Source organism: Lathamus discolor, chromosome 10, assembly GCF_037157495.1.
Source record: "Lathamus discolor isolate bLatDis1 chromosome 10, bLatDis1.hap1, whole genome shotgun sequence".
Taxonomy (NCBI): Eukaryota; Metazoa; Chordata; class Aves; order Psittaciformes; family Psittacidae; genus Lathamus; species Lathamus discolor.
In genome coordinates this window covers 13,350,335-13,370,974 of record NC_088893.1, presented here as the reverse complement: position 1 = coordinate 13,370,974, position 20,640 = coordinate 13,350,335, and the positions used below count along the sequence as shown (strand labels likewise).

General features: G+C 44.0%; 1 protein-coding gene across 5 annotated transcripts in view; it reads left to right on the top strand.

The window, feature by feature from the left end:
* Positions 1–16,731, top strand: part of CYFIP2 (cytoplasmic FMR1 interacting protein 2) — a 54,480-nt gene extending 37,749 nt beyond the window's left edge. For 4 of the 5 annotated variants that reach the window (XM_065690593.1, XM_065690590.1, XM_065690592.1 and 1 more), the window contains exons 24-31: positions 893–1,036; positions 2,564–2,654; positions 3,321–3,451; positions 6,527–6,599; positions 7,113–7,207; positions 11,176–11,414; positions 11,896–12,043; positions 12,596–16,731. In XM_065690593.1, coding sequence (XP_065546665.1) covers positions 893–1,036; positions 2,564–2,654; positions 3,321–3,451; positions 6,527–6,599; positions 7,113–7,207; positions 11,176–11,414; positions 11,896–12,043; positions 12,596–12,763 — 1,089 coding nt within the window. In that variant the 3' untranslated portion in view covers positions 12,764–16,731. Of the gene's footprint in view, positions 1–892; positions 1,037–2,563; positions 2,655–3,320; positions 3,452–6,526; positions 6,600–7,112; positions 7,208–10,990; positions 11,415–11,895; positions 12,044–12,595 lie in introns of those variants that run through there. The other variant, XM_065690594.1, reaches the window with a different exon arrangement.
* Positions 16,732–20,640: the final 3,909 nt, after the last annotated feature.

The window sequence follows — 20,640 nt, the reverse complement described above, 5'->3', positions numbered from 1 at the left end:
CTGCAGCCCTTCTCTGATGGGCTGAATCGTGGTGCCAACACTTCTGCTGCAGAGCCCAGGCCGAGCATGTAGTGTTTCAGTTAAATCTGATTTTTCCCTATGTTTTTTTTGCAGATCACATGAATTAATTCCCCCTACTCCTGTTTCCCTCACACTAAATGGATCCTAGAAATCTTCCACTGATAAAACATTGCAGCAATTTCCACATTTCCAAGATTACACTGATACAGCACAGTCCTGGAAACAGCTTTGTTTTCTGCCACTAAAAATTTGGCAGGGGGAGAGCCCTGGGTACTGTTCTCCCTAGACCAGGGTTAGATTCTTGCCTTTTGCACAGTCCCATGGGAATGTCTATTAAGTACAGAGACTGATACAGAGCTTTGCAGGATGCAAAAGGGATTTTTGCTGTGTCTCTTCCAGCTGCCCTTAAGCTCAGATCCTGCAGTTCCTACTGTTATTAATGAGCCTCATCTAAAGCAAATGCCCATAGGAAAAATAATCTGCGTGGTTACATGTATATAAAGCTTTTCATTTTAGTAGAGAAGAATTTGGGTTTGAAGAAGCAAAGGGCCAGTGACTGAAATCCTTGTTTGGGAATGTATGAAAGAGTAAATTACCTTGGAATTGAAAGTGCCATTACTACATAGCAGGATAAGAAACCATGTGATGTTGACAGTGTGCTGAGATTAGAATATATCTGACTTCATAGCAAGAAAAGTAATCTCCTCTTTGCCACAAGAAGAAATAGGAATTGTTGTGGGTTTTATTATTTCTCCTTCTTTGCCTTAAAAACTAATTGAAGTGATGGAACATAACACTGTGATAAGGGAATTGCTCACGTCTGGTAAAGGCTCCTGTCTAACTGTCCTGTGTCACTGTGCTGATTTCTCAGCCTCTCAACATTGCCTACAGTCACATCTACAGCTCCTACCGCAACTTCGTGGGGCCACCTCATTTCAAGACGATCTGCAGGCTTCTTGGCTATCAAGGCATTGCTGTGGTCATGGAAGAGCTGTTGAAGATTGTCAAGAGCTTGGTAATTATGAATCTAACCCTGGCAATGGAGAAACCTCGATGTCTTGACAGGCCTAGGTTGGATGGTCAGCCTGGGTTTGGGTTCAGGGTGTTTATATCTGGGCACCTTAAAGTCCCTTGGTTCACGCTGATTTTCACTGTTGCTGAGGAATCCCACTGATTGCTGTTGGATGACGGAGTGTTTCCACCAGTGCTAACTGTGATCAGCCACCTACATCTGGGGGTGGTGGAGCTGCCATGCAGCTTTGCTGAAAGCCATTGGGAAGTGATCAGGTGGGATGTGGCACTCACAGTCCCTCAGCACTGCCTGTGCTGCAGTCTGGGACACCTTCAAGACCTGTGCTCGTGCTCAGTGATAGCACAAAAGCATGCTATCTCACTGCCTTGTGATACCCTGGAGAGCTGCAGGAAGGCAAAGAGCAGGCAGCAAAACCGATGAAACCAACTTTTTCAGTCTTTATAAGAAATTTCCTGCTATAGACAAGTCCTTATTCAAGCCATACTGTCCATTTCTATCAGGTATTCTGAAGCCAGGCTGCCAATAGCCCGATCTGCTTTCCAGTTCTTTTCTTTTTGAGAAATAAAATGTGATATCCGCAGAGGAATGATCCCATGTGCTCCCTAAGGGCGCTAGCAATACCGAGCATTGAGAAGGGAGGAGGAAGTGTGCAAAAACGTAGTTTTTCATGTCATGCTTTTCAGCTACAACCCTTGCTTTACTGGAAAGACAATGTTCATTCATTACAAATATCCAAATTCTGGTTTGATGGCAATGATGACATTTTGAACTTGTCTCACAAAGCGATGTAAAACACTGAAAACCTCAAGTGCATATTGTTTCCCTACCATAAAGGACCGTAGTTACTGAAGGTGTAACTTGTGTCACTTAGTTGAAAATGCTGTGTGCGAGATCAGACAGCATTCAGTACAAAGATTTTATGTTTGGCTAAATAGTGTTTAGTGCATAATCCTGCATAATGTATCTCCAGGATGCAGGTGTAAACTCCAAATGACAGCAAGTGCTTTTAACTAAGAAATGCTCTTTGCTCTTTTCCATATTAGTTCAAAACATCAGATCTGCAGAAACTTGCAAATTCTTGTTTAAATTCTGAGCATCTAGTGGTCATTCCTCAGGTGGAAGGAGCATTTCCTGTGCTGGGGAATGACTCCTATGGCAGCTCTGGTGAAATGCTTTTTTGGGTTAGGAGCACAAGTCCAGCTGGATCTAAGACTGAGCCTTGTTTGGATTTCAGCTGCAAGCAGTGCAAACACAGCAGGCTGTATTTTGAAGTCGAAAGTCCATGCAGCTGTGATTGATTATTTGGGAGGAAGCTGTAAAAGCTCTCTAATTCCATACACTCAGTCTGAATTTTGTATTTGAGTGAAATCCAAAATAAGCAAGTTCTTGAACTCCAGCTGAAGTTCCATCCTGTACTGTTAGATGTGAACCCATCCACAACCAGTCTCTTTCAAAACCAGCACCAGGAGAAGCCATCATTCCAGCTTAACCTCCCTTTGTCTCTGACAGCTACAAGGCACCATACTGCAGTATGTGAAGACTCTGATTGAAGTAATGCCCAAGATATGCCGCTTACCAAGACATGAATATGGCTCTCCAGGTGGGTGCTCCAGATGGGCGAGCTCTTGCTCAAGCATCTGTGTGTTGATACACCATTGACTCAGAAACACACTAGTAAATAAACAGGGTTTGGCATCTGACATGCCAGTGCAACATGCAGCCATGCTTGCTGGGACACACTTTTAGCTGCTTTGCTATTGACACTGGAGTAAGTATAGGAAACTTTTCCAGGAAATCTGTTGGAAATCTCCCTTTGACCACACAGATGGCTGATGAGGGAATGTCAGCTGATAGCTTCTGTTTTGTTTCCGGGATTTTGTAAGCTTTTCTTATTGTGGGTTCACTGATATTTTTCAAAAGCTCTACTTAGTTAACACAGATTTTTTTGCAGCCTGCCATCGAGATGGAGTGGGAAACTCTGGCTGGAATACGTGAGCCAGCACCAAAACATCCATTACAGTCTTGAATCTCTTTTTCCTCTGATGAGGAAATCCATGGAGTTCATATGAATTACTCCATGTTTTCCAAGGGTTACTGAAAGCAGGATAAGACACTGCATCCTAGTTCTCCCCAGTGCCAGTCTCCATAAATATATTTAGCAGTTACAGCTTGCAACTTGTGATTAAGGCACTGGTTATCATTTTATCCAAGTTATCAAGGGTGATTCTGCTCCCACTTTTCTGACTGCCCTTCCTTGTCTTTTAAGGAATCCTGGAGTTTTTCCACCATCAGCTGAAGGACATCATTGAGTACGCAGAGCTGAAGACCGATGTGTTCCAGAGCCTCAGAGAAGTGGGCAATGCCATTCTCTTCTGCCTCCTTATCGAGCAGGCTCTGGTAAGGCAAAACCCCCTGCACAACAGCTCATACTTGAAATTGCCAGCTCAAGAGTATGTGTGGAAGTGGGTTTTCCAACAGAAGAGTTTGGTGAATGTTACTTCCCAGCTTCTTGTGTGCTCAGGGTCTCTCTGAGGCTGTGTTATTGGGGTCTGTGGGCATGTCCATGGATGGTGTATTGGCACTTGATCACTCACATCTGGGACTGCTGGAGGAGAATCTGAATACTGGAAGATCTAGATTTGATTCCTGGACCCAAAGCTACCCCTTGTTTGTCCTTCTCAGAAATACAACCAGCTGGAGCTTATTTCTAGATTGTAAGCTCTATGTGGCAGGGATCAGTACTTTTTTGCATACATATTTGTACAGCAAGAAGTAGACTTGAGCCCTTTGATCTTTTGGGGTGCCAGTGCAATGAAAAAAACCTGATTCTAGTGGTGAAAGGGAATACTGCAATCCAACAGGAAAGAAATTTCAGAAGAGCTGATGATAAATTTCCTCCGACTTATCTTTACTGAAACCTTAGATGAATTGATTTGATATTGCTCCCTGTGTGATGCTCTTTCTTGTATGGGGCAAAAACTGTGGCTGCGTGCCATGCATCTTCTTAGCTTCTAGTTTTTCATGCAATAAATTCACTTTGTAATGAATTTACGTCACACTTTGGCCTAGAGCCAACTGAGGTGGGTTCCATAACACAATTTTATATTAAAAATGGGTATTTGATGTCATAATGGTTTTGACATGGGTGGTCTTTGCAGTTTTTCCAGCAATATTTCAGAAAGACTTTCCTAGCTTAAGATGGGATTTCCAAGCCAAGTCAAAAAGTTTTGTTCAGAGCAAAACTAGAAGGAAGTTCAAAGACTCCACGTTTTATCCAACCATAGAGCACAGAGAAAACTGAAAATCTCTGCATGTTCTCAAAACGGGTATTTCTGCCCTTGCTTTTGCCACTGTAACCCCAGATATAGAGACCTTTAGTTCCAGATAGGGTGTATCGAAGGTATTCAGTGAGCAATAGTTGTGTAAGATTAACTAGAGAGATGTATATCACCTAGCAGCTTGGCTTTATTTTCTAGAATGACCAGAGTTGGCAGCTATATCCTGGCAGTTTCTGTTCCCTTTGTGGCTTCGTCACTGCTTTCTGCTGTCCTCAGTGTTGGATTTTATGCTGGATGTACTGCATTTGCCTTTTCCCTCCCATCTTTCAATGGACACTTAAGGGCACATGGTGGTTTCTTTCAGAAATCCTTCATTTCAGTGCAGAGATGTTCCTGCAGTCCCAGGAGCTGTACATCAGCAGGGCACTGGCATTTTAGAATGGCAGAAAATAAAGAAAAGAAGATGGTGAGAATTTGAGGTCCCTTTAGGAAAGTTGCCCATCAAAGTCCACATCTGCCCGCTTTCCATGCAAGCCAAAAAGTCTCTCCCTCTCTAATCCCCTGTTTTCCACACAGAAATAGAGTAAGAATATGAAGCCATTTTGCACGCAACAGGCACCGGTTCTCAGTCGCTGGAAGATGTCAGATGTGTACAGCTATCACATTAAAAGATTTTCCCTCTAATGGAGCTCTTATGCAGCAGAAGCAATTGCTTTTACAGTGCGGTTATCTTCATAGCTGTCAGAATGATCTAAGGCTGGTGGCATTTGCTGGCAGAGACTGCTCTAGTGAAGATGTGCAGTCTGCTCCTGTCTACCCCCTTTTTACTGTTTAAATCTGAGGAATGAGGGGTTGCTTGGGACTAAATTTCTAAGCAGAATTCTAGGTAATGGGCCTTGGCAAGGAGTTGTATTTATAACATTACTAATTTTAGGATAGATACCAGGTGAATGCAGGCTGCAAATGGTGAAAATCCTCTAACAGAGAGAAACAGCAGTGGAAAAGCATTTGCCTAGGAACGAACAGTGTTTTGCAAACAAAATAACCAAGGTGACAGGCACACTGTTAGCATCAGCATCTCTCTGCCCATAGAGGGACCCCGGTCTGCTCCTGTCCCTCCAGCACTGTGTCACAAACTGCACTCCCACAAACTTGCTCTCATTCCAGCATCCATGTGCCAGTACAGCCTCCTGCAGCTCCATGCTACACTGTCCTCTCCCTCTTGGCTGGAAGGTGGGGTATCCACCCGTGCATCTCAAACAGACCCAGCCGAGTCATTCCATTGGGCCCCCAAATATCTTTGCTGTGCTGTCATGACCTGCTTTCGGGTGTGTCTACATCTCTACAATAAGCACAGAACTGGAAGCATGTCCTAGAACTGGACTTTTGTAGGAGCAAACTAATGCCTTGTCGTGATGCAATGCCTCTGTGTTAAACAGCTTTGGTTTCCTTGCTGCTGTTTCCCATTGCAGACTCGTATACAGTGTATTGTCGGCCATCGCTCCTCAGTCTCCACCTGCCTATTTCTAGGTTTCTCCTCCTTGTGCATCTGTGTTTGGGATTATTTTTTCTCAAGTGCATTGGCATGCATTCTATTAGGTGGCATCTCATGATGTTATTCCTCTCTGGACTTCTGTATTACTCTGTATTAGTCCTGGTGACTATGCCACTGGGATTCTGGTCTGATATCCCTAGCTGAAAACAGTCTATGACCAACCAAATAATTTCAGACCAACTCATTATATACCTATTTGCAATAGAGCCATGCATTGGTATTTTACATGTACACATCCTAAAATGACTAAGTCAAAGGGTAATTTCCATCTGGGCACTCTATGTAAAAATAAATAGCAGGAAGCTATCAGGGTAAGATGAAACCAAAACCTCCGTGTTCTTTATGCCCTCTTCCTTGCACTGTTAGTAAATGGGGCAGAAAATAAATACAGATCTCTGGCCTTGTACAGGCAGGAAGTAGCTTCTTTGAGTTAAGGAAACTTCCTGGTTGAAGTTGAGAGGTATTTCTTCCATTTTTAGTTCATTTAGGTTAAACTGTTGGAGTTACTACTGAGCTGGGTTGGATTTGAATAGGTGCTGTAGTATGAATTGTTGTAGTGTTGCCCAGGCCCCTGAGCCCTACACTCAACCCCTGTAGGTATTTTTTAACTTACTTTATCTTTCTTTCTTCCTGCCTCAGTCCCAGGAAGAAGTTTGTGATTTGCTGCATGCTGCTCCCTTCCAAAATATTTTGCCCAGGGTCTACATCAAAGGTAAGAAGCTGAGAGGGAAGCAGTGGACAGACTCAAAGGTCTCTGCCCAGAAGCTGTTTCTCTCCCATTTCTGTTGAGGATTACTTCTGGCCCTGCTTCCCCCTCGAAAGAGATCAGTGGATACAGCCAAAAGTCAGGTGGAAACAAATGCCAAGGGTGCATTTTCCATAGACTAGTTACAGACTGAAACCTTAGTTAGTTTGGGGGTTCCCTTAAGGTTTCAAAGCCATTTCACAGCCTCTTTGGAGAATGACAGCATGAAATGTCCATCTCAACAGGAGCAATCAGTAACAAGGCCATGCTTTTGGACATGTTTGGTAAAGCTGCTGCTGAGACTGCAATCGCACATCCCTCCCTTCTCTGCATCACTGGTCCCCTCATTTGCTGTCGGTTTGGCTCACTGATCCAAAGTCTCATTGGATGGTTGCTGGGGGGCAGCTCTGAGCAAACTCGGCGGAAATTGCGGGTCTCCACTTCCTCCTCTCATTTCACTGTTTGCTGCTCGCTTGACAGAAGGAGAACGCTTGGAGGTGCGCATGAAGCGTCTCGAAGCCAAGTATGCCCCACTTCACCTGGTTCCCTTAATAGAGAGGCTGGGCACTCCGCAGGTAAGGATTTCATTGAAAGGGATGGCTGTTGAAAACTCATAGCAGTCCCCACGTGGCCTGTTTGGCCTTGGGAAAATGATCCTTTTTTTTTTTTTTTTTTTCCTTTTTTTCTGTCTTTTTTTTTTTTCATTTTTTCCTTTTTTTTTTTTCCCAAAACATCAGTTGAACAACAGAATCACAATCCTTGCCCTAGCAGACACTTTGAAGGGAAATTGGTGAGCGGGTCCAGAGACATTGTGTTGCTGCCTCCAGTGTGGAGGGCTGGTGGGGAGCTTAAGGCAAGCATGCTAAGAAGCCAGCTCTGAATAAGAATAACTCTGAAAATCTCTTCTCCATTTTAAAAAGGTGAAGAAATGCTGGGATGGTTTGAGGAGAAACTCCACAGGGCTGTCCCTGACTTAATCCATTGCCATCACTTTTGGGGATCCCATTTTAGGGCTGCAGTGTGATCCATTTTTAAGCTCATCCCTGTCAAGGAATACATTTGAGAATGGTTTCCCTCCTAGCACATGCTTAGAGCTTCAGCACATGCTTAAAATTATGGCTCCATTTAAGTGTCTTTTTGAGGTGGGTCTTAGCTTGGAAAAGATCTCTTGAGCAGATATTGAGTACTGTTAAAAATATCTCTATAGATAGATCAATATAGTGAGCAAAATTTGAGCTCCATGAATATCAGTAACGAAACTTCCACTGCCTACTTAGTGGGGTTGATGGGATCAAAATCATTCAAAGTATTGAATGATTCAAACACCCCTTTTCTGTAATGTACTACCGAGGGAATGGAACAAACACTCAATTGTATGAGGTGACAGATGTACGGCAGGCAGAAAGTTGATGTTTTTTCTTGTTTTTCTGGTAGATCAAGGGCATTTTAAGCTTTGCTTCATTGGAAATTATATGAAACAAAGAAATTGGCTGGATAACTGAGGGCTTTGTTTTACTTAGTAGACACTCCTCTCACTTCCCATTGACTTCCTTTTAAAGGAGACACTCGAGAAAAAGAATTCAGCTCTGTGTTTTTGTGTCTTTGTGTTGGTCTTTCTCTCTCTCCTTCTTTCCATGCAAAATCATCATTAAAATCTGCTATTAGAGTCCACTCGTTGCTTATCCCTGCCACAATTATAATGGTGATGAAAACAAAAGGGATTTCATGTCCTGCTAGAAATGAATTTTTCTGTAAACCGTTCCCATATCCATCACACAGGTACAGTTGAGTACCAGGTCTTTTTTCGAGCTCAGATGTAAATTAACACAGTGGTCCCTTTCTACAGATGCCTTCATAGCTTTTAAGCTTGCTCCTTATGCAGTTTTGGACATGCATTTTGGAATTGCAGTTTTGGACACAGGCCATACAGGATTTTTTCCTGCAGAATTCCTAAGTGCCTTTTAGCAATTGTCCAGAATCTGAGCAGAAGTTGCCTGCTAAATGCCTCTCCATAAAGGTGGCCCTATGTAATTACATGCTGTGAAGGGGCTGAGCCAGAAGCTGCTGCAGTTATTGGGGGTCTATCAGTCTTTGAGTATGATTCTTGCCAGGTAATGAGCTGTAAATGAGGTGTTGCACAACTGGATTTGTGCAGTGGCAGGAAAACTGTCAGTGTTTCTTGTAAATAATTGTTTTGCATTGGGATTCCAAAAGCAGCTGTTTGGTAGGTGATTAATAAAGAACCAGGGGGTGAAAGTGGTTCCTGAAAGGAATCGTTTCCTTTTTAATGCTGATCATAAGGGTATTTAGTAAAGGGTTTTCTAAAGTGCTTGATCAGTCTGATTTTTCACTGTAAGTAATGGGAGACTTTCCTTTTGAAGACAGAGGGAATAACTGAGCCAGCACAGTGGCATCCTTTGACAATTTATCCTGAGGGCGTCCTTCCCTTCCTCTCCTGATCAGAGGAATCAGTGGGACCCCAGACTGTAAGGCAGATCTGGCCACAAGACTAATAGCTCTCCAGCTGCCTTCACCGTGTTAGATACAAGTAGTATAGTTCTGTATCGAAGACTGGTCCTATGGTGATGAATTTTAGAACCAAATTATGTCTGTGAATGTGCATAACTGAGGGGCATTAAATCCTTTGGAAGCCAAATACATCCATTTCTAGATCATGATTTCTTAAGAAACAGTATACTGAGATCACTGGACCAGTTTGTTGTCAAAAGTATCTGTTCTATCACTATTTCTTAGCAAACAGTAATGCTAACACCTAATTTGTATTTGAAATGGCTTTACTTCTACTGTGTCTCCATTTTGCTATCATAGACTAGTGTGCAGATGTAATCTGTATCCGTAAGAGCTTGGAGCAGGTGAGGAGAGAGAAAATGTACAGCCTTTAGCTATAAAAACAAGCTGGATAAAATCTTTATTTGCCAAGCAAACATGTGCAAGTGTGTGCCATGAAACTGGTGATACCATTCCTGCATTGAACACACCTAGGGATCCCAGGCCCAACCTGGCCTATGCACAGCAATACAGCTTTCCCTTGATATTTGCTATTAGTTGAACATTAATTGGTCAGAGGTTCCCAGAATGTCCTTGTAATGGACAAGCAGGAATTGTAATGCTTCTAATTTCAAGAGCCACCAAACTAAGAATGCTTCAGGTTACTGCCAGCGTAAACTAATAGTCAGGAAAGGGGATATGCAGGATGTTCACGTCTCTTTAGCGTAGAATAGAGTCGACCTAAGTAAACCCAGCATAATTCATGTTCCTAATGTCTGGCCAGGACACGTGCCTGCCCATTGCGCCAGATGCTCTGAGCCCCCATGGTGATTCTGATCAGGGTGACGTTTTCATAGGCATTACAGGGACAGCTGGAAATGGAGCAAATGCTTAAAAACTACTTAAAGCTCCAGGAAGTCCTCTGGGATAGGCAGGGGGTTGGTAAATGTCACGCTTGCTCTGCATGCGTCTCAGAGTGGTGAGAGGGGTAGAAGGCTCTGACAGTGGGGCCAGGGCTCCATGGCAGCCGCTCATCAGCTGGGGTGAGCATGGCAGAGCCAGAGCCTCCCACAGCCACTGACATGACTCTGACAGCACTCAGCTCCATTTCCTGCGTCATTTTTGGCAGTGCTGCCCAGAGGAGTCAGTAATACTGCTGGAAATGGCAAGAAATGGGCAGCTAAGAGGAGCAACCTCTTAGCTTGCACTCCATCCCAACTCAGGGGGCTCAGTGGGCTTGGTATTCCCGTGCTGGGGGGAGGCCCAGCTTGCTTATTGACAGTCCCCCTTTGTTTTTCCCTCTGGGGGAACGATGGGGCTGAAGTCAATCCTGTTTTAATTCTCCTCTAGTGTAAAAGCCAAATTAATTCCATCCGATTGAGACATTCTACATTTGTACATGTAAATCTGAGTGGGGATGGCATAGAAATTTTCCACACATGTAAAGCTTTCACATGTGGAAAAGAGTATTTGACTTATAAACCACAGGTTTTCCAGTATTAAGGTTCTGGTGGCTTCTCATCTTCCTCAGAGCTATTTAACCCTAACTACAAAGGGAATTAAGAAAGCCATAGGCTATCTGCATGTTAAAGAGATGATGGCAATGTCCTGGGAAGCAAAATGTCCCTGTTCTCTCCTGTTTTATTTTCATAATCTGCAGAAATCATGAAATTAAACCCAGCATCACTAAGTAGCACTGATAGAACAGCGTGCTAGCAGAATTAAGGATCAGTATTTCTGGTCAGAGCTCTGCCTTCAACTTCGGTTTTCTGAAGTACAGAGTTATATCAAAAGATACTGAGGTTGGTGAAATATAACTGAGCACAATATTAAGTCTTCTTCCGTTTGAGGGATGAGTGTTCTCTGGAGGGAAGTGCCGTGGCAGCAGCCATCAGAGGTAAGGTTGGACCTTGCATGGATGCGTGTTAACCTTGAAAGAGCCAGGGAGACTGGGAAGCGTTAAATCCAGCGAGAGGGTCTGTCTGTATTGCATCTTCACTTCTGTTTCTTTGGTTGTCCTTCTCCTCCTCCTCAGCAAATAGCCATTGCTCGGGAAGGTGACCTGCTGACCAAGGAGCGGTTATGCTGTGGGCTGTCCATGTTCGAGGTGATCCTCACGCGAATTAGGAGCTACCTGCAGGACCCCATCTGGCGCGGGCCACCCCCGACGAACGGGGTCATGCACGTGGATGAGTGCGTGGAGTTTCACCGGCTCTGGAGCGCCATGCAGTTTGTGTACTGCATCCCTGTGGGCACCAACGAGTTCACTGCAGAGTGAGTGTCAAGCAAGTGCCAGCAGGTCCCCTGGATGCCCTCGGCTGCAGCGATAGCTTCAGCCAGTGTAGAGGTAGAGGGGGAATGCGGGTCCTTGGTGAAAGGACTTTGTTGTGCATGGACATAAAGAGATGTCCAGAGAGGTTTCTGTCTGAACAACTGGTGAAAAGAGGAAAGCAAAGGGACATGCCCAAGGGAACACGGAGAAGGAGGTGGGTTGATGGGCCAGCAACCCAAGCCAGAGGTTAGGTCTTCGTCCATCTTAACCTGTGATGCACCCTGCACAGCCTGGCCGTGGTATATTTCCGCTGATCTCCTGAGTTAATTTTCTCTAGCTGTATTTACCCTGTTTAGGAGTAGGACTGAATCTGATTTCCCTAGGAATTCACCAAGGGAAGTTCCTGGTGCCGTGGTGGGAATTCTGTCACCTAATTCTATCCTGTCATCTCTCCTCACCCAATCAACCCTGTCCTCCTTCCAGGCAGTGCTTTGGAGATGGTCTGAACTGGGCAGGTTGCTCTATCATTGTTCTCCTTGGACAGCAACGGCGCTTTGACCTCTTTGACTTCTGCTACCACCTGCTGAAGGTGCAGAGGCAGGACGGGAAGGATGAAATCATCAAAAACGTGGTAAGTTGAAGAGTGAGGTCCCAAAGGACCTGAACCAGCACACTTTTCTATCTTGCTTTCTCCAGACTCACAAATTACAACCATGGTCGGTGTTAACCTTATTGATACTGGACATACTCACTGTGAGATTTCCATCTGCAGTCTCAGCAGAGAGGCCAAGGTTTTAATTGCCTTGACAATCAAATCTTTTTTCTCCCAGAGCTTTTCCCTTCTTCCTGGGGTTAGGAAGCTGGACCTGAGAAGCTGGCATTTCCAGGAATCATCCTGTGATCTCAGTGGCTTTATCAATACACAGCTGGGAGTCTAGACATTAGAACGGTTAACTTAAGGACCACTCACTGACCTTGTTAATGCTCTACCTTGCATCATGAAACCCTATAATGAAGTGAGTCACTGGTCCCTGGGAGGTGCTAAGTGAACTGTAGCACATGTTACAGTAGCTTTGCTTTAGCAGAGGTTTCCAGCAGCAGCACAGTTACTGGTACTTTCTAGCTGGTCAGATGACATGAAACTCTCTTCATGTACTGTTTTTCTCCCTCTCCATCCCTCCAGCCCTTGAAGAAGATGGCTGACAGGATCAGGAAGTATCAGATCCTGAACAACGAGATCTTTGCCATTCTGAACAAGTACATGAAGTCTGTGGAAACAGACAGTTCCACAGTGGAGCATGTGCGCTGCTTCCAGCCCCCCATCCACCAGTCGCTGGCCACTACCTGCTAGTGTGAACACTGACCCTGCGTAGGTTGGGAAGGGAGAAAGGACTGAACCCAGAATGGCTGAGAGAGGTAAAGATGGTGTGAGACCTGGCAACAAAGACTGAGTATGCCTACCACACACGAGGATGCATCTTCCCATCTCGTCCTGTTTGAGTGCATGTTCTTCTGTACCATCCCTGTGATCGGTTTTACTTGTAGCTTTCAGACTTGGGGGTGGGTGGGGGTGGGTGGGCAAAATGTGCTTTTCTTCCATGAAGTGGTCCAGTTTTTTCCCTGTGATTCATCCAATCAAACACATCACTCTGAAGCCATATTGCAGCCCCAAATGTGGGGACCCTGGTGGAAGAGCTCCATGCTTCCACAGCACTTGGAGCCCACTCCCACCGCAGAAGCAATGGGGCAATTCAGCACCCCCAAATGACATGTGGAGCAGGAGGGTCTGAAGACAAGCCCCTGATTCACTCTGTAAGAGGAAGAAGGGATGAAAGCAGGATTGTCACCTGTGGCAGCACCCTGAGAATCAAGTGATGGACACAGAGGAGCTGGTCTCAGATGGCTGCATGCCCCAGGCTGGGGCTAGCTTCATGCTCTCTGCCATGTTGTTGGCCTTCCTACCATCTGTAAAAGGGAGTTTTGGCACCTGGGTTTCAGAACAGCAATGATGTAATTACAGAATAGCTCCTCAGCACTTCAGAGAGCTGGGGAAAGAGAAAATAGCCTGGCTTTTCCCTGCTGTGGAACATCCACTTATTTTAATGCAAAGGGTTCTCCCCGAAGACACATCTTCCATGGACTAAATAAGATTTCTTGCATACTACAGAAGAGACTCCATTCATGTGAATGTGCTCTTGGACATATTAATTTGGGTGGAAATAATCACTGGTCCTGACAGGAGGGAGGTTTCGTTACCTCGAATATATGTGATCTTTGGCCAAGGATGAGAGCTGGGGTGTGTAATTTGTGTACGTTCTAGGATACTATTTTCCCTTGTTTTAGACAAATTCCTAGTGGCAGAGTGACCAAATATCTTGCTTCAGAGGATGGTGACTATCAACAGGGCTTAGGAAACTTCCGATTGCTCAGAAATCGTGATTGTTTAGAAGAGGTGAAATATAGGATAAGCATTCAAAAATACTCAGAAATTTCCAGGTTTAAAGGAAGGAACACTGGAGCCTGTTTCCTTTTCCCACTCAGCTAATCTAAGATTCCTGGATATTGAGAACAGATTCAGTAGGGACTTCAAGGAGTATTTTGTAACTCATGGTCTTCCCTGCTTCCCCTCCGTAGTGTCATTGGAGTGATACAAAAGCTTGTGCTTGAAGTTAAAGGAGATCAAACCATACACTCCAAGAGGAAACAGTGCTAGCCTCACCACTGGCAATGTTTTAATTTCTCATCTTTAGCCAAGCCACAGCAGATAATTGCTGTTACAGAGCACAGATGTGACAATATATATTCCTTTCGTGCATTTCATCATGCCTTGTAAGCTACGTGCTGTTACAAGTGTTAAAAAGGCAGAGCCTGGGTGTTTATTCTCTCAGAGGGAACATAGAATTAATTAGTAGAAATGTCCCAGCTGGAGCATTTTTGTCTTCCAGCAAACTACAATAAGCAAGAGGAGATCTTGCTGGGTAGGATGAATTTGTTCTCGAGATGCTCACCGCCTACTCCCTTGATAATCAATAAATGCCCTACACATGAAAAGTGCTGGACATTTTCACACCTGGAGTCTCCTTTAATTATCAAGACAGGCATTTAAACTGCCGGAAGGTAATTGTGCAGCCCACTAACCTGAAAGTAGAGTGAAGTCTCAAGAAGTCTGGCTGAAATCTTTTAGTGGCAGGGGAGGACCCAGCCCAGCAAAGCAAGTTGTTTCCTCCGTATCATGAGGAAGAGCAGCAGAAGAGCATCTGGGACTCAATAACACTGCAGGGCTCTCACTCTCTACTCTTCTGGTAAGGATGTCAGTTCTGGTTTTCCATCATATTGCAACAGTTCTACGCTATTGGAGTGAGGGTATCTACAAATATATATTTTTAAGAGGAAGAGGAGAATCAAGCACTTTATTTTTTGTGGAAAACAAGATACGAGGAAGAGAGATCCAACCAAGATCCTATTTTTCCTGACCTAAATAGCAAGTGCTTGTTATTTTGGTATGAAAGTGTTGCTGAAAAGGTCGCACAAATCCCTGTCTGGCTCTCAGAGCCACCTCTGGGCACAGCACAAATAAAATGTCCTGCTGCATCTGACATGTTACGGGATGTTGGAGTCTTCTCGGAAACCAGCATGAACAAGAAGTTGCTACAGAAGGATAAACTGTACGACACGGCCCAGTCTCAGCTACCGAAACAGAGAAGGATATAGTAAGATGAATTTAAATGCCTGTTTTCAACAATTTAGGTCTGGAGTGAGTCATGAGATATTTTACCTAAATATGAATACCACTTTGCATTCTTTTGCAGTAGTTTTGCCATAAGAATTCTCTGAAACCCTGCAAAACACAGTTGCATGTACCTGAAAGAACAGGTAAATGAAATCTATTTGCTGCCTTCAGATTTGCTGGCAAAAATGTAAAATCCCTTCAGATTCCAAGGGATTAAATGTTTTGAGCAAAACGTCCAAAGTGCATGAACAAAATGTAAAGTAGTTTTTACCATGGAGTGTATGCAGATGTTTTGCTTTGTTGCTCAAGTAGAATGAGATACCAGCTAGGAAAATTCTTATGGTCTTCATTTCTGAGATTTGATGTTACTGTCCATTTATTATCTAAAGGATGCAAGTAGTCTTTAGCTTCAGTGCGCTAACCCTCCTTGACTGTGTATAAGAGGCCCAGGCTTAGGTCTTTAAAGAACTCCACAAAAATTGACTTTTTTCCTACTATCCTTTTTAAATGTCACAATTGTTAATAGAAATAGGAAGCAAATTTATAGCAATAGGGCTAAATAGTAACAGATTGCCATAGGGTTGGGCATATTCTCCACACTTGCAGACTTCCTCACAAGTCTGGGTGTCTTTCTTGCAGATGCGCTCTAACCCTATCTTTTGCATCCTTTTCCAATCTGCAGACACCTAACTTACTTTTCCTAGGGAAATACGGACCCCTGTCTGGGTACTTTAAGTCCATTGACTGTGGGACTGCTTTTTCACCTATTTTTGACTTCTTACTCTTAAGTAGTCTGCAAACTCCCCAGGATTTACCATCCACGACTTAGAAAGCCTATTTCAAAGACAAGTTGTTGGCTCAGTACAGGAAGTACAGAGGGAAGAAGGGATGGCCTGTGTGGTGAATGAAGTCAAACTAGGTTATTTTAATGTTCCCTCCAGCTTTGACATTATAAAATGTGACTATTGGCAGTGCACATGCCTTTCTTGGATGATGCTGCACTTGACTTTCAATGATACAATAGAAAGGGGAAGCAACCTAGCTCAAGCCCAGCACCTCAGTGATTTTCTTTTTAGTCTCTGACAGCACTTATTAGCATTGAACAACATGTTAGTACTAATTCTCCTGCATTACTCCAGTCCAGTAGGTTTATGTGTGTTTGAGAACAAAAGAAAAAAAGAATTGAAGATGTAAAATTAAACCCCAAGAAAATATTCTCAAAACCTGTTGTCAAATGTACCAATATTTGTATGAAAAGCTGCTTGAGTTATTTTGTACAATGAATTTTATTTATGGTGAGGTATATTTACGCTCGTGAGCTGATAAGGTGTTAAATTTCTGATCCATATTTGCTATGCAGCTGAAGATGATATTTTGGTTTTGTATTATTACTTTTTGCTGTTGTTCTAAAAATTCAGCCAACAGAAGCTTCCATCTCCATTAGAAATGCTTCTGCAAGAGTCAAGCATCTGGTACATGGTGATATGTCCCGTAACACAGCAACCACCAGTGTGTACAACCAATGTGGGATGACTTTTGTGATGAAGAGAAATAAAAATTGGGCTCATTCGTGAAATGGGCAGACTTTACCCTTGTGGTATCATCACTGTTGTGGTAACTGTTATTTGGGGAGAGCCTCCAATTGCACTTGACACACACAAAAAAAGCCAAGAGGAATAATGGCAGCATTTTGTTGATAAAAAGGTCGAGCTTTTTCCACAGGGGGAAAAAAAACATGAAGGTTTGTGGCCAACACCAAAGCAAACACATTTTCCTATCCCAAAGGTAACAATTTTTGATAAAAGCATCCTTCCACAGCAAATTTTCATTTGAAAATTTTAGTGTAAGAGGGCTGGGGGATGGAAAAGTACATAATTATAAATAATAGAATTTGACAGGCCTTACTCTAAACTGGGGAGCTCATTTCCTCTCATTACCACAGCCATGTCAACTCAAAAAAGGGACTTTTTATTCCAGGAGACTCTCCTTGCTATTTTTCTCCAAGTTTCCATTTAGAACAATTCTTAGGTTTGTGTTAAAAGCATCTGAGGAGCACGCGTGTTTGTTGGCTGGAGAAGGAGCAGTGGGAATTGAGGGGAAGAGGTGTCCTGGGAGCTGTGGAATTGGGGTGAAGGCACTGACGTGGATCTATGCAACTGGGAGCACTTACGCTTCATCAGCTCTAGGCAAAATACTGTGTTTGATGTTCCCTTTCATATCTTCTTCCCAAGGTTTCCCTGTAGGAACACTTCCTAGGAAGAAAAACGCAATGATTCTTCACATGAAATGGGAAGTGAACTTTACACCATGACCACACAGCTTTGTTGATCTTTCTGGTGTCCTTTAATTCACAGCACACCTGATGTGCCTGCAGCTCTGTGTGAAAATGCTGCTGTGGAGGACTGTGTTGCCCAAGGGCTGAAAGCTGATCAATGTTTACTGATTTCAACATGGTTCTGCAATGGGGAATGGCAGAGAGGAGAGTGGGAATTTCTTCCTGATTCAGCCACTGATAGCAGGCAGGTTGTTGGGTCTTCTTACTTTCCTCCATCGAGATTTCTTTTTTTCCTCCTTTTTAACTGATTTCAGCTGCTGTCTCAGAGACATCACCGTAAGAAGAGCCACATGCTGCATGGTCTCACCTGGAGCCAGTAGCAATATTTGCTTTGAATATCAGGGTCCAAGACTGCATTTTTGACAACCAACCCTTGGGGACCAGCATCAAAGATACAGGCCCACATCTTTCTTCTTCCTAATGTTTCTAAATATATTTACATCTTCAGATTAAACGGCACTTCACCAATGTGAAGAACAGTTCATTAGCAATTGCTTTAGTCTTTCAAAAGCATAATAAAGTAATCCTTTCTGTGACCCCCTTCTGCAAGCCAGAAGTGCCTTTCATTCCTAGTTTTGCTTGATTTAAGAGTTCTGATGCAAACACCCAGAAGATAAGAGGTCTGCAAACAAACAATCTGCTGATTACATATGTCTTCATCTTGTGGCACCCACCGCTGCTTTCATGCCTTAAGGCCTCCGACTGCCCACTGAGCACCCACCTCCTATCCATCATCAACCTACCACATAGCCAACATAGATGGTTTATAGAGCCAGTGACTTTTATCACTGAACTGATCTGGATAAAATATTCAACAACCCTGGGAGAAACTAACTGGGGTGTGTTTTATGGTCTAATGACCCTGGATCAGTCAGCTGCCCCACAGCACAGACCCACAGGTATGTGCACTGGCACAAGGAGGGCAGAACAGCAAGGGCTGGGAACACACCATGTGTGTGACTGTGGTGCTGTCTAAATTCTTATGGTGCACAATGACAGCCTCAGCTGCTGCAGACATGGTTACTTTGGGATAGGCTGAATTAACAGCTGCCTGCCCAACAAAGTCCAGTCTTTCAAGCTTTGAGCATCCTTTCATGCAGTGCTGCAATCTTCTGAACACCCGGCAATTCCCTTGTTCCTTACACTACCAGGTCATTGTCAGAAAGAGAATTTACTCCTGCTTTGAAGCAGCAAACAACTCCTTTAAGTTCTCAAACTACACACAGCCATAGCAGAATACTGCAACCATGTCCTGAAAGTTTCCACAGACACCATACCTAGCAGACATCAAAGGACAAAAGTCTCCACCGCCTGTTAGCTGGATACTTCCACCATTATCTGTACAGCAGGACAATTCGTATCCAGTATTTTTCCATCATTTTTTCCAGACCAGAAGAAATGAGCAGAGAAGAGCAGAAGAAACAAAGCCTTTTGATGTTGCCAAAGAGGTTATTTGCATGCAAAGCTGCCTTGCTGTACCCAGTCAAGTGTTTTTGGCTTGGAAACCAGTATTTCAGGAAGAGCTGCATTGTTAGAAGATGAGCTGCTAGGGAAGAATCTGATTTCTGATGAACTATTTTTAAGGGAACATCTGATGCGAGTATCAACCAGTGAGGTCATAGCTTGGAGTTGAATTCCCTTAATTACAGCCTTCCCATTAAAATGAGGATATGAAGCAATAAAAAAAGAGGCTTTGGTTGCATCCCTGGTTTATTGTTATCAGTCTCAACTTGCCCTTGACTAAGCATAGCACGCAATTCCATGCTAATCCTACCTGGTTTTTAACTCCCCATACACAGCCTTGCTAAATCCACCAAATGCAGCTCCTGGGACTTGATTTTATATACCACACCCCTGCACCAGAGAGAAACAAATCCATGACACACTCGTGTCCCATGGGCGATGGCAGGATCTGACTGAAGCTTCTCGCACAGTGGTGACAACTGGGCGCCTTCCTTCCCTGATGCGTGAGATGCTCACACTGCAGAGTTGCCTGCTGCTGGAACCTCCTCCCTGTCATGTCTCCTCTTCCCAGAGCCGATCAACAGCTTCCCATGGAGATCTCTCCCCTGTCAAATCTAACAAAAAGTGGCCCACGGGGTCAAATATATTTGGGGATGAAGAAGGGGTACACATATATGTGGTCACATCAGCCTTCTCCTTTAGGAAATCAAGCTGACGGGGGAAGGTAAAGCTGTGGCCCAAAGTCCTTTTGCTTTTGACGGCATCACCTCCTCTTTTGTGGCAGTAATTTATCAGGTTGCACCATGACATAAAGGATTATTTCAAGCCCAGATCTGTTTCATACAAATTTGCTCCCTCCTTAACACATCTTTGTGCGCAATGGGCAACTGCATTTTGCACAGGTGTCAACAACATTCACCCACATCATTTTGGACACAGTTTAACTGACTCTCCAGCTGAAAGCAAGACCTCAAGGTGCTGAAGAAAGTCCAGCAAAGGGGACAACACCTGAACACAAGGTAGAGCAGCCTGTGAGGGAACACAAGACACGAATTCCCCCAGACCCAGCCAGCCACAGGCAGGCAGCACTGCGAGCACAGCAAACTGTTGTCCATCTCAGCCATCAGCTCACTTTCTGCAATCAACCTCATAGTGACACATTGCATCAATAGCTCTTACCCAGCATCAGCCAGTAAATTTACTAAATAAGCTGAGCCGTCATCACTGTCTCTCCCAGGGTGCCTTTTGCCTGCGTAATATATAACAGCAGAAGTGGCTCCCAGATCACTGATAAATCAGCACACATTTCATTTCCTACATCAAAACCTGCTACCACACGATCTGGATTGATTATCAAGTGCCCTATGACAAAGGAAAGGACGTAGGATTTGGCTGACACAGCCTCTCCCAGCCAGTGACCCACAGGTCTGTGGCTGATGAACAGACCCCATTAAAGTCAAATGACTCACAAAACACTTGAACGTTACATTTGCTGGAGAAAACAGTTGTACAGAGATAGGATCAGGCACTGAGTGAAGGAGCCGCGCAGTGCTGGCAATACAGCAGCTTGATGGTCTAAGGGCAATTTCCGTAGTAACAGGTATATTTTAAAGGGAGAAAAAAAGAAAAACCTGATTTTCAGACAGGTTCAGATCCTGCAGATCTTACATCTTTATTCCGCCTTTATGACAGATACCTT